Source organism: Babylonia areolata, chromosome 28, assembly GCF_041734735.1.
Source record: "Babylonia areolata isolate BAREFJ2019XMU chromosome 28, ASM4173473v1, whole genome shotgun sequence".
Taxonomy (NCBI): Eukaryota; Metazoa; Mollusca; class Gastropoda; order Neogastropoda; family Buccinidae; genus Babylonia; species Babylonia areolata.
The window spans coordinates 23,612,803-23,627,699 of NC_134903.1; the positions used below are offsets into that span (position 1 = coordinate 23,612,803).

Sequence of the window (14,897 nt, forward strand, 5' to 3'; positions counted from 1 at the left end):
AGGATTTGGGATGTGAAATTGTTCCTAGATATTTTCATACAACGTCTGGTCGGCATATTTATTCAGCAATGGACTGGGGCTGTTAGAGGCAAAGAGACATATTCAGATTATCGGTGATTTTAAGGTTGTGTCTGATAGAAAAAATACATAATGACTACTGAAACAATATTCATTTTATCGGTCACTTTAAGGTTGTGTTTGACTGAAATTTACTGCTTTGGGGTTGCTCGTACCCGTATTAGATTTGGATTACCTCTTCTGAACAGCAAAGTCCATCATAATAGCAGATGGAACCAGAAAACATATTGCCCCTTTTGCAAATCGAAAATTGAAAATGAATTACATTTCATGCTTGGATGTCCAGCGTATGCAAGTTCAAGAACAATATTAAACAAAAAAAATCAAGGAGAGTTCCAGAATGCTACTGCTTCAAGCAGATAATGAAACACACAAATGTAAAATAACGTATGATGACTAGTGATTGCTGAACTGATCCTTTCAAAGGACATGACACTGAATATCTTTAGAGTATCTGATTTGCTGATAGTAATGGACATATTATGATGGTATTGCAATCATTATCATTATAAAATGGTAGTGAAATGGAAATGTCAAACTTCCATTATAGACAATAGGCAACCACGTGTTTGTTCTGTATTGTTCGCACGTTGTGTAGTATGTTCAGGGTTAAAAAGCTATGCCAGTCTTAAATAAAAACTAATTAATGTTTGTGTTTGCAGTCTTGCATAACAGTTAAATTGTCTTTGCAGTCTCGAATAAAAGCTAATTTGTGTTTGCACATTAATTTTCTTCTGTCACTGCTGCTGTGTACACATGTCAAATGATCGGTATAAGGACAAGCCTGGAGCATCTTTTTTTCTGAGGAAGTGTGTGGATTTGTTCCAATGTACATTTTATTTACCTGTGTGCTAGATGAACTGGTAAGATAAGCAGCATTAACTTGAAGTTGTGTGCCATGTTAATGGAGAGAGTTATCACTTTTCATCGTTGTTACAACACAACATGCATAAAACACAACACCACATTCCCACAAGTGTCAATGCATTGAAACACAACAAGGACACTGACACCACCTTTCACAGAACTGCTGCACAGACACATAGTTAATAGCTCCACAAAGCAGTGACACACACGCCCCTCCCCCGGCCCCATCACTCTTCAGGCTAAAACTTAATAGCTCCACAAGGCAGTGACCCCCCCCCCCGGCCCCACGTCCCCGTTACTCGTCAGGCTAAAAGTTAAAAGCTCCCCAAAAAGCAGTTGATCTCCCATCACTCTTCAGGTTACATGTTAATATCTTAACAAAGCAGTAAACTCAATCCTCTCCATCATTCAGGCTAAAAGTAAATAGCTCCACAAAGCAGACAACCAGTCCTCGCCATCGCCTCAGGCTAAAAGTTAATAGCCCCACATAGCTGTGAACCCAAATCCTCCCTATCAATTCAGGCTAAAAGTTAATAAATAAAAGCACAGTGCGGCTTCCGCTCAGGCAGGGGAACATGTGACATGGTGTTTGCCGTACGCCAGATGCAAGAGAAGTGCCGTGAGCAGAACAAGGAACTCCACGTGGTCTTTGTAGACCTGACTAAGGCCTTCGACACGGTGAACCGCCGTGGTCTGTGGAAGATCTTAAAGTTCGGCTGCCCAGAGAGCCTAATCCAGCTGACTGCGTCATTCCACAATGGCATGCAGGCGAGAGTACAGGAAAATACTGACGTGTCGGATCCGTTCCCTGTGGTAAATGGAGTGAAGCAGGGCTGCGTCCTGGCACCCACACTGTTCTCCATTCTCTTCTCTGCCATGCTGATTGACGCCATCCAAGACTGTGACCGGGGCATCTACATTCAGTTTCGCACAGATGGCAAAGGTCCAGGGTGTTTGAGGCACTGTTGAGAGAGTTTCTCTTCGCTGATGACTGCGTGCTTGCTGCACACACCCACGAGGACATGCAGTTCATTATGGAAAGGTTCTCAACCTCCTGCAGGTGCCTTGGACTCACCATCAGCCTCAGCAAGACCGAGTCCATCTACACATAAGGGATGTTATTGATTCGTTAATGTGGATATTTATTTATTTTTTAATTTTCATACATGGTTACAGTAAAATTCATGCTGCTGACTCACTTTGGTGGTGTTCAGTGGTGCCTGTTCTGATTTAGCGTACTTAAGACATAACCTACTACGCCCCCTACTGACGACAATAATGGTTTAGTCGCGGAGCCAGACTGAGTGAACGTCCCTCCCAGAGTGGAGACCGCCACCACGTCCCTCAAACAACAGCCCCCCATGAATCTGCCGACACTGAAGACATTGACAGGACTCATCCCAGGCACAGTAGTGGGGGTGGGGGGGTGGGGGCGTGGGGGGTATCGAAAATGAGGTCACCATGAGAGCAGGGCATGAAAAACCACAGACTTTGAGACTGTTTTGTTTATATTGATGATGATGGAGGAGGAGGATGACGATGTTGCTATGGAGATCCATTTTGGTTTGGGACTGCGTGACAAGGCTTTACTCTACGCTTCCTGTCGTATTTCAGTCTCAGTCTCTGTCTGTCTCTATCTCATCACTGTGTGTGTGTGTGTGTGTGTGTGTGTGTGTGTGTGCGTGTGTGTGTGTGTGTGTGTGTGTGTGTGTGTGTGTGTGTGTGTGTGTGTGTGTGTGTGTGTGTGCGTCTGCGTCTGTGTGTCTGTGTGTATCTGTCTGTCCGTTTCTCAAAATACACCCCGAGCACAAGAAAGCACAACCCCTGCCGTGTCATTTTCCTGGTGACTGTCATCAGAGGACTGAAAATGATGGCCAACGTGAACAAGTCACGACACTCCGTTTCTGATAGTGGATTTCCACATCCAGTGTGGTATCCCTCTGTCTGTCTGTCTGTCTAACTCTCTCTCTCTCTCTTTCTTTATCTCTGTCGCTCTCTTTCTCTCTACCCCTTCTCGGTCTCATTCATTCATTCATTCATTCATTCTTTCACATTGCCCCCCCCCCCCCTCTCTCTCTCTCTCTCTCGCACACACATTCTGTCTGTCTGTCTGTCTGTCTCTCCATTTTTCCTGTCTGCCTCTCAGTCTCTCTCTCTCTCTCTACCCCTCTCTGTCTCTATCACATTGTTCACCCACCCTCTCTCTTTCACACACACATTCTCTCTGTCTCTCCCTGTCCCTTCCCCTGGCCCCTCCCCCCTGCCCCCCCCCCCCTCTCTCTCTCTCCCTGGCTAAAAACCAGTCACAAATCTATGACCACTTTGCGTGAAGAGGTGTGTTCAATCTTCAATGGACACTGTGAGCGGTGAGGTGAGGAGAGTGGTCATTAAGAGAGACCTCGGCAGTATGACTGCTGCTTCTGAGGACGACTTGGAGAGCTTGGTAATGCCACAGCTGCTGTGAGCAATTTGATTTGTTTTTCCATCATTACCTGGGATCTGTGTCTGTCTGTGTTCTGTTTTTGTTTTTGTTGTTGTTGTTGTTTCTTTTTTTGTTTTTGTTTTTTGCTCCATCATGATAGAACAACCAGACAGGTCAACGAAGCATGCTGCACATGTCTTGTTGCACGTGTCTTGTTGCACGTGTCTTGTTGCACGTGTCTTGTTGCACGTGTCTTGTTGCACATGTCTTGTTGCACATGTCTTGTTGCACATGTCTTGCTGCACATGTCTTGTTGCACGTGTCTTGTTGCACGTGTCTTGTTGCACGTGTCTTGTTGCACGTGTCTTGTTGCACATGTCTTGTTGCACGTGTCTTGCTGCACATGTCTTGTTGCACGTGTCTTGTTGCACGTGTCTTGCTGCACGTGTCTTGCTGCACGTGTCTTGTTGCACGTGTCTTGTTGCACGTGTCTTGTTGCACGTGTCTTGCTGCACGTGTCTCGCTTCACGTGTCTTGCTGCACATGTCTTGTTGTACATGTCTTGTTGCACGTGTCTTGTTGCACGTGTCTTGCTGCACGTGTCTCGCTTCACGTGTCTTGCTGCACATGTCTTGTTGCACATGTCTTGTTGCACGTGTCTTGCTGCACGTGTCTTGCTGCACGTGTCTCGCTTCACGTGTCTTGCTGCACATGTCTTGTTGTACATGTCTTGCTTCACGTGTCTTGTTGCACATGTCTTGTTGTACATGTCTTGCTTCACGTGTCTTGCTGCACATGTCTTGTTGTACATGTCTCGCTTCACGTGTCTTGCTGCACATGTCTTGTTGTACATGTCTTGCTTCACGTGTCTTGCTGCACATGTCTTGTTGTACATGTCTTGCTTCACGTGTCTTGTTGCACATGTCTTGTTGTACATGTCTTGCTTCACGTGTCTTGCTTCACGTGTCTTGTTGCACATGTCTTGCTGCACGTTTTGCTGCAAAACTTACATCATGTACGTCTCTCAGTCGGTGGCAGTTTTTGCAAAATATAAACAAGTCTCTTGAGACTTGGAAAAATAATCAGATATCTGATTGTTGTCTCTGCTGATAAACGTTTATTTGAAAAAGTAAAGTTCCCTTTGATCACAAACAAACCCGCCATCAACACATTACTGCGCGAAATGATGTGACTGGTTAAAGAAGAAAAAAATGTGGCGGATCATAGCCGTAAACGTTTTCTCTGAAAAAAACATAAAACAAAAAAGTGACAAAAACTCTTGAGTGACAGCTGCGGACATGTTACCTTATTCCCTTGACGAACTCTACACGTTGACGTCACAAAACACGCACTTGCCTCTCGTTCAGTTTGGACCCACCTTTCTTGTGATTTTGTGCAGTCAACGATGCACGTTTATTGGAGTGACTCGAACAGTCTGACATTGCCTTCAGGCCAGCAGAATGAATGGTCCGCTGACATTTAAAGTTTGTTTGCAGGCAGTTGTCGGCTGTGTGCAAAGTGAAGTCAATGTCTTCCCATGACCAGCGGAATTAATGCACTGTGTTGGACCATGCGGGCTGCCGGCGAAAATAATACGGGTTGTTAGATGGATGGGTGAATGGATGGATGAGTGGGTGGTTGGAAGGATGGATGGATGTGTGAGTGGAAGGATGGATGGGTGGGTGGATGGATGGATGGGTGGGTGGATGGATGGATGGGTGAATGGATGGATGAGTGGGTGGTTGGAAGGATGGATGGATGTGTGAGTGGAAGGATGGATGGGTGGGTGGATGGATGGATGGGTGGGTGGATGGATGGATGGGTGAATGGATGGATGAGTGGGTGGTTGGAAGGATGGATGGGTGGGTGGATGGATGGATGGGTGGGTGGAAGGATGGATGGGTGGGTGGGTGGATGGATGGATGGATGTGTGAGTGGAAGGATGGATGGGTGGGTGGATGGATGGATGGGTGGGTGGAAGGATGGATGGGTGGTTGGGTGGATGGATGGCTGGATGGATGTGTGGGTGGAAGGATGGATGGGTGGGTGGATGGATGGATGGGTGGGTGGATGGATGGATGGATGGGTGGATGGATGGATGGATGGGTGGATGGATGGGTAAGTGAGTAAGTTGAGGAATGGATGGATGGATAAATGGATGGATGAATGACTGAGTGGACGGACGGTCAGAAGGTGAATGTAAAACAGCAGTCCTTCGTTCTCATAATTTTCAACTTCAAGTTGCACCGTGGAAGAAGCAAACATGTTCTTTACAACTTCAAGTTCCACCGTGGAAGAAGCAAACATGTTCTTTACAACTTCAAGTTCCACCGTGGAAGAAGCAAACATGTTCTTTACAACTTCAAGTTGCACCGTGGAAGAAGCAAACATGTTCTTTACAACTTCAAGTTCCACCGTGGAAGAAGCAAACATGTTCTTTACAACTTCAAGTTGCACCGTGGAAGAAGCAAACATGTTCTTTACAACTTCAAGTTGCACCGTGGAAGAAGCAAACATGTTCTTTACAACTTCAAGTTCCACCGTGGAAGAAGCAAACATGTTCTTTACAACTTCAAGTTCCACCGTGGAAGAAGCAAACATGTTCTTTACAACTTCAAGTTGCACCGTGGAAGAAGCAAACAAGTTCACAAGTAAACAAGTGACCTCCCTTTCGGAAAAAAAACAACAACAACACAACATAACATTTGTTTTATTAAAGTTCACAGTCGAGTGCAAGGAAGTGAATACCAACGTAAACATTCTCATGAAACAGCAGTTTCCAAATATCTAAACGCTTTGCAGAGAAACAAAGAAACATTTTCGACGAGCCCAGCAACAGCTGACGACATAAGTAAACTCAGCTTACATGTTTTTAGACAAATAACTTTTCTCGGATATTCGTGAAAGCTTGGACAACAAAGAACAAAACCGACTCCCCCTCCCAGATGCCTTGCAGAGACAGGAAAAGTAACCGTTTGCGTATCAGACAAAGCACATCATCGTCAAAAGTTCTCTATCTGAGATGATCAACAGCTAATTCCAATATCCCCCATCTTCAATTTGTCATTTACTAGTTTAGATATTTCCATGTTCGACATTCAACGGGATTTCAAATTGTGTATAATACAAGAACTTCTATAAAAGTCAATTCATTAGTATGGATGTGATCAGACTACTTCTGCTGTCTGTATTCAACCAGTCGCTGAAATAAATCCAGTGATTCAACTAATGAAAAGGAGACACCACATTCAAAGACGCATTTTTTTTACCCTGTTGTTGTTTTCTTTAACCTATAACACTGAAGACCAAGAGCATATTGTAAGTTTAACGAGGTATTTCATCGTCCTCCCTTTGAAATAACTTTAGCAAGTAAGGAATATTACCAACGACATAAACTGTATATAACTTCATTGGAAATACGTAACCATAAACAAGATCGTCTTGAGTTCGCCTAGCTACTTCCCTTTTTTTTTTCAAAGAAAAGGTATTGACTAATTCAAATGAATGTCAACTCAGTCCAAATCCCCATAGTTCAGAGCCATACTTCACAGTTGGCTGTACCTGTGTATCAAATAACTTGAGAAATTCACTAAAGGAAGCATTATCGAGATCATGTCATCTTTTCATAAGACAAAGCAGGGCGCGCCTGGCTTAATTGGCAAGATTCTTTTTGTATACGCTTGCAAAAACTCAAAAGGGGAAATAATGTACCCAAATACTTAACAGGCATTAACAAGTGGTCAATGCGCTTAATCATATTTTAATCTCTCCGCGCACTTACAAACAGCCTTTACAGAATACAATGATATTAATTTCATTCAAGTTAACCTTCAATTGTAGGGATGCCACCACACGCTGCAAGCTAATGTGATTGTGTTTACAAATCTAGAACTGTCTTTAGCATCAGAATAACATCATCGGTTAATCGGAAAATAAAGTTTCAAAGCACCAAGCCACAGAAAAGTGCTATGTCTTCCATCATCAACGACCTCAATAGCTAGTTCATCAATAAACAAAGAAAATAAAAATGGGCTTCAGGCCTCAGTACAGTTAATCAAGTCTGTCAGTGTTGACCCACAATGATCTTTACTCTGACTATTATGGGTGTTTTTGATGGACAGAGTGTGCCTTGAATTCCATTTTGGGTACAATCGGCCAGAGAACGTGTCTGTTAATGTACTCAGTCCCATCAAAGCAACATAACTTTTCGATTATTCGAAAACTGCTTATTTGCCAGAGCTAACAAAGTGAATATTAGGTTCGACAGTTGAATAGCATTTAAAAAACAACAAGAAGCAAACAGACAAAATGGAACAAACAGAAAACAGCAAGATGATCACCAGGAATGCCATTTTCTTGTGACCTTTTATTAACAATATTCCAAATAATTCATTACGTGTATTAGTCAAAGAAATTCCTCTTAGACAGAAACATAGACAGAGAGACAGAGAGAAAAATCAGAGAGACAGAGAGAGGGACAGAAAGATAGAGAGAGACAGAAAGGCAGCGACAGAGAGACAGCGACAGAGAGAGACAGAAAGACACACACACACACACACACACACACACACACACACACACACACACACAGAGAAACAGAGAGACACAGAGACACAGAGAGAGCGTGAAAATAGCTTCAAGAATATGCGCCGCATCAAGATATCTCAACAGATAGATAAATAAAATAAACAAAACACTTCAGGAGAATCAATCGGTCGTCATTTCACTCGAAAAGTTCACGTGAGGACAACGCCAACATCAAGAAAAGAAAAGTGAAGACAACATTATGTTCAAAAGGAAGAAAAAGTGGGGGGGTGAAAAACATGTCAAAAACCCCACCCTCTCCCTCAACCACCTGCCCGGAACGGCTAATCACCTGGCTGCTAATTAAGCTAAAGAGAATTCATCGGCGGATGCATGTCGGAGATGTTACGCGGCCGGAAACACTGTGTTTAGCTGTGGGAGAGGGGCGGGTGATTGGAGGGGAGGTGGGAGGGGGGGTAGGGGAGGGTTAATTACGTTGTCAAAGCTGACCTCTTGTTTTCAGTTTCAGCTTCAATTACTTAAGGAGGCATCACTGCGTTCGGACAAATCCATATACGCCACACCACATCTGCTGGGCAGATGCCTGATCAGCAGCATAACCCAACGCGCTGAGTCACGCTAATATATTTGTGTACCTGTCAAGAGCGGATTTTTTTCTACAGAATTTTACCACAGGACAACACTTTTGTTGCCATGGGTTCTTTTTCAGTGCGCCAAGTGCGTGCTGCAGACGGGACCTTGGTTTATTGTCTCATCCGAAAGACTAGACGCTCAGTTTGATTTTCCAACCAACCTTGGCGGAGAAAGGGGGAGAGCAGGATTCGAACCCACACCCTCACAGGTTCACTATGTTGGCAGCTGAGCGTCTTAACCATTCTGCCACCTTCCTCTGGAACCTGTTTATCAGTGAGAGGGGGGCGGGTGATAGGCGGGGGCGGGGGCGGGGGATCGCAAATAATCAGGTAGTCAGACCTCACTTCTGGAACCTGTCTAGTTATGGGAGAAGGATGGGTGATGGGAGGGGGGCGGTGGGGGAGGTAGTTAGGTAGTCAGACCTGACCTCTGGAACCTGTTTATCTGTGGGAGAATCATTCGAATGAGACTATAAACCGATGTCCCCTGTGCAGCACACACTTGGCGCACTGAAAAAGAACCCATGGCAAAAAGAGTGTTGTTCTCTGGCTAAATTCTGCGAAGAAAACCACTTGGATAGGTACACAGATATATATATATATATATATATATATATATATATATATATATATATATATATATATATATATGTCTCTCTCTCTCTATATATATATATGTATGTATGTATGTATGTATGTATGTATGAATGTATGCACTCAAGGCCTGACTAAGCGCGTTGGGTTATGCTGCTGGTCAGGCATCTGCCCAGCAGATGTTGTGTAGCGTATATGGATTCGTCCGAACGCAGTGACGCCTCCTTGAGAAACTGTGGGAGAGGGGCAGGTGATGGGGTGGGGGTGGGGGTGGGGGTTAATCACGTAGTCAGAGCTGACCTCTGATTGCTCGTTTCGCTAAACGAGCGCCCGCCACAGTGGTTGGCTGGAGCAGTCCTGGAGGAACGATCGGCAATCCGGCTTTTGATCCGGTCATGTTGTGACGGCCAGTTTAGTTCTGGTTGGGCGTGTGTGTGTGTGTGTGTGTGTGTGTGTGTGTGTGTGTGTGTGCGTGTGTGCGTGTGTGTGTGTGTGTGTTGTTTCTGCTGATGCTGTTGTTGTTGTTGTTGATTTCATTCTCCGTGTAGGTCTTTTTTCTCTCCCCCCTCCTATATATCTCTCTCTCGTTCTTTCAATATCCTCCTCCATCTCCTTTTTATTATTTCTTTTTTGCGGGTTTTCTGTTCTCTTTCTCATCATGGCTATTATTATGATTATAATTATAATTATAATAATTATCATTATCATCATCATCATCATCATTAGCAGCAGCAGCAGCAGCATAATCGTTATAACCATCATCATCGTCGTCATCATCATCATCAGCATAATCGTTATCATCATCATCATCATCGTCGTCTTCATCGTCGTCGTCATCATCATCATCATCATCATCACCATCATCATTCATCATCGTCAGAGAAAACGAAAACCAACCATAATTTTGTGCCACCTTAAACGCTGATACTGTAGTGGTTGTGTGTTTTTCTCCAGATGAATGAAGGAACAAACCAGTCACTGTGGACTCCCTTTGTGAATCAGCGGGTTGAGAGATGGGAAGTGTAATCGTCATCTGCTCAACGACCTACCCCATGCTTGTGGCGAATCGGGCAAAAATGTTGAACAATATGAAAGGTTTGCAGGCCCGCTTTCGTGAGCGAGAAGTAGGTCATATGGCGTCATGGGCAGCCCACCACTGTCACTTACTTTTCTGAGTGTGCAGTGTATTTGTTCGGACAACTTTTTGGCATAGTTTATAAGATTATCAGTTCGAATACGTAATGGCAGAGATGTGACAAGAATCATGCTCAAAGTAAACATAAAAAAGAGCCAGTGCAGTCGTGCATGCTAGTTTGAGAATCATAGTCGTTCACAAAAGACTAAGATGTAAATGACTTCCCACTGCAATAGAGAAACCATTGACCATACAGCTCTCACTTTGCTGTTGGAACAACTATAAGCTTATGTCAATCTATGATATAAACTGAGCGTTTGGCCTGGAATCATGAATAGATAAATAAATAAATGATGACATTTAAAAAATGAATAAAAGGGAACTCTGACCTGGAAACAAAGAAATATGTTGATAATGTAAAACTACCCAACCGTGAATTTCCGCATCTCATCGTTTCCTTTTAAACCGTGTGTAGGCGTGACGTGTCTGGTGCTGCTCAGTTTCCACGTTCATTGTACTGGTCCTGTTCCAGGCCCTTCGGCGTGAATAACACAGTGTGTCTCTACTCGGTTTTGATCCAATATCAGGTCACTAGTTATCAACAACACAATGTGTGTCTCTACTCGGTTTTGATCCAATACCAGGTCACTAGTTATCAACAACACAATGTGTGTCTCTACTCGGTTTTGATCCAATACCAGGTCACTAGTTATCAACAACACAATGTGTGTCTCTACTCGGTTTTGATCCAATATCAGGTCACTAGTTATCAACAACACAATGTGTGTCTCTACTCGGTTTTGATCCAATACCAGGTCACTAGTTATCAACAACACAATGTGTGTCTCTACTCGGTTTTGATCCAATACCAGGTCACTAGTTATCAACACTACTGCTGTATTTTCTTCTTCATTGCCTCTTCGTCTTTGCCCCTTCGTCATCATCATCATCATCATCATCTTCTTCTTCTTCTGCATTTCTTTCTTTCTTCTTTGTTTGTCTTTCATTTCCTTACCCCCTCCTGTTCCTTAATGGCCCAGAGACAATCTCTCTACGTGAAGTCCCACTGCTATTTTCCATCATGACCATGGCCACGCCTGTTTGTTTCCCTTTGGCCATTATCACCTTCATCATCACCATCACCTTCATCATCACCATCACCTTCATCATCACCATCATCATCATCATCATCATCACCATCACGTTCATCATCACCATCATCATCATCATCATCATCACCATCATCATCAACATCAACACCATCATCATCATCACCATCATCAGCACCATCATCATCATCACCATCACCATCATCATCACCATCACCATCATCAGCACCATCATCATCATCATCATCACCAGCATCACCATCACCATCATCAGCACCATCACCATCATCAGCACCATCATCACTATCACCATCACCATCATCACCATCACCATCACCATCACCATCATCATCATCATCACCATCATCAGCACCATCATCACTATCACCATCACCATCATCACCATCACCATCACCATCATCATCATCATCATTGTCAGTGTGATGTCTTTCTTTACGGTCACTTTTTCGATGTCCTCCCTCTCTTCTTTAATCTTCTTTAATTTTCACCTCACTGCAAACTAGGGAGTCAATCTTTCACACAGACATGCTTATGCACATGTATACAAGAGTGAACACACACACACACACACACACACACACACACACACACACACACACACGCATGCACGCATGCACAGGCAAATGCGAGCCTCCGTTTCTGTTTCCCAAACACACCCATCCCACGCCCACAGCCACACAGCATGGTACAGCCCACCTTGTCGTGGTAGATGGCGTTGCGGAAAAAGCTGAAGACGGTCGCCATGAGGGAGGCCAGGAGGCCCGTGCTGACGAAGATGAGCACCGCCTCCCAGGTCTCCACCGAGGCCTCGATGCCCGTCACGTGGTTGGGGGTCACGTGACCGGTGGCGTTCTTCAGAGACTGGCAGCGAGTTGTGTTGAACAGCATCACTCTGAGACCCACAATAGTGATGCTGATGATGGTGATGGTGATGATGATGATGGTGATGATGATGCTGATGATGGTGGTGATGGTGATGATGGTGATGGTGATGATGGTGATCGTGGTGGTGATGGTGATGATGGTGGTGATGGTGATGATGATGATGGTGATGGTGGTGGTGATGGTGATGATGGTGATGATGATGCTGATGATGATGGTGATGATGATGATGATGGTGATGATGGTGATGATGATGGTGATGATGGTGATGGTGATGATGGTGATGATGGTGATGATGATGGTGATGGTGATGATGGTGATGATGATGGTGATGGTGGTGGTGATGATGATAGTGATGATGATGGTGATGGTGATGATGGTGATGGTGATGATGGTGATGGTGATGATGATGGTGATGATGGTGATGATGATGATAATGATGGTGATGATGATGATGATGATGATGATGATGATGATGATGATGATGATGATGATGATGGTGATGATGGTGATCACGATGATGATGGTGATCACGATGATGGTGATGGTGATGGTGATGGTGATGATGATGATGGCGATGGTGATGCTGATGCTGATGCTGATGATGGTGATGATGATGATGATGGTGATGGTGATGATAGTGATGATGATGATGATGATGTTGATGATGATGATGGTGATGGTGTTGGTGATGATGATGATGATGGTGATGGTGATGATGGCGAAGGTGATGATGGTGATGGTGGTGATGGCTATGATGATGATGATGATGGTGATGATGATGATGATGATGATGATGGCGATGGTGATGGTAATAGTGATGATAACTATAATGATAATGATAATCGTGATGATGATGATAATAACATATTACTACTACTACTACGCCAAAGGTGGCAGGCACTGCCGAGGGCTCTGTTTCTTTATTTCTTTTTCTTTACTATTATTAGTTCAGTTCCTTTGGAAACATACCAGAGTCTCCCTTATTTACTTGAGCACCTAAGGTTAAGTACATTTTGTGTTAATCTCTCCCCTCTTTCGAGTAATTATCGCCGTTCCATTGCTCTTTGTCCGAACCCAGAACATAAACAAAAATGGCGGCGCCCGCGACATCGTGAGCTTCAAAACAAATGGCTTTCTTGATACAGCCGACCCCGTGCACTGGAAATACTGCTGCCGACGACACCTAGCAGCTTTTTGTATTGCTCTGTTGGGTGTCCTCCACGCCTCAAGTCAAGCTGCAGCTTCATCTGCTGCCCCGTCTGAACTTGACGAATTAGCAGACGACACAGAACACTATCCATGTGGTACCAACGATCGATCGGTCACTTGGGACACTCAGGTGTTGCTTGTGAAACATGCGGACAGTGGTTTTACTTTGAATACCAGAATATCAGTACAAGAGAATACGACACTCTCGGAGAAAGTAACATCACATGGCACTGTGATATATGTGCCAATGCCAACTACAGCTCCATTGCTTTTGATCTGCACAGGCTAAGCTCCAACCATTCCAGCCTAACAGGTCACTCCCTGGACCTAAACCTTGACAGTGCCTTTCATCCACTACACACGTCCACTCCAACATCAGCAAACAAGATAAACATCCAAGACACCCACTCTGTATTATATCACTGAACTGTCAGCCTGTTATTGGCTAAACAGCAGAACTCATAAACCTCACCCAGAGTACCAGACCAGATATCATCTTTGGCTCAGAATCATGGCTTACCCCCCAACATGCAAGTGCTGAAATCTTCCCCACTGGGTATACCTTACATCGAAGAGACAGAGAAAGCCAAACTGGAGGAGGGGTATTCATTGCTGTCTCTGAAGACCTCACCTCCTCGGAAGTCCCGGAACTGTCCACACAGTGTGAAATACTGTGGGTGAAAATCAAGCTGCAGGGATGTCGCACTCTGCTGGTGTGCTCCTTCTACCATCGGCACATAGGAAATGCAGACAGCCTGAATGCGTTCAGTGAATCAGCGAATCGTGCCTCACTTACCTATAATTCCATCATCGTGGTAGGTGGAGACTTTAATCTCCCTGGATGGCACTGGCCGTCAGAATCTCGGAAGAAAGGAGCTCCATGCCCCAGCATCCACCACACGTTCACGGAGGTTGTAAATGACCTGGGCTAGGAACAGATGGTGCAGGAACCCACTGGAGGAGAAAATTTCCTCGACACTTTCCCGACAAACCTCCCAAACCTGGTGCCACGCACTGAGATACTCCCCGGACTTGGCGACCATGATGCAACGTGCATGGAACTCCAAATCTACCCTCCAATGAAATGCCAGCCACATAGACTGATCCCAGTCTACACAGAAGCCAGTAAAGGACCATTGAAAGAGACAGCCCAACATCTGAATGACGATCTATTGTCCACTTTCACTGAAGACAGCAGCACTGAAGAGATCTGGACAGAGCTATGCCAGGGTCTGAAAAATGCCCTCACTGAACATGTCCCACACAAATTTACAAATAATAAACGAAGCCGTCCATGGATCGATAATGTGGCGATCAAGCTGATCCGAAGGAGAGACCGTCTACAAAAGCGGTAGAAGAAATCTGGTGATGAAGAGGTGCACAAGCGATTCAAGACTTTC

General features: G+C 44.5%; 1 protein-coding gene across 1 annotated transcript in view; it reads right to left on the bottom strand.

Annotated features, from left to right (window-relative positions):
* The window catches only part of LOC143302021 (uncharacterized), a 78,794-nt gene extending 64,254 nt beyond the window's left edge, over positions 1–14,540 (bottom strand). Inside the window, exons 1-5 of the mRNA XM_076616507.1 lie at positions 14,499–14,540; positions 14,065–14,147; positions 12,060–12,295; positions 5,552–5,979; positions 3,561–4,352 (exon numbers count right to left, since the gene is read on the bottom strand). Coding sequence (XP_076472622.1) covers positions 3,561–4,352; positions 5,552–5,979; positions 12,060–12,295; positions 14,065–14,147; positions 14,499–14,540 — 1,581 coding nt within the window. The remainder of the gene's footprint in view (positions 1–3,560; positions 4,353–5,551; positions 5,980–12,059; positions 12,296–14,064; positions 14,148–14,498) is intronic.
* Between the last annotated feature and the right edge of the window lie 357 nt (positions 14,541–14,897).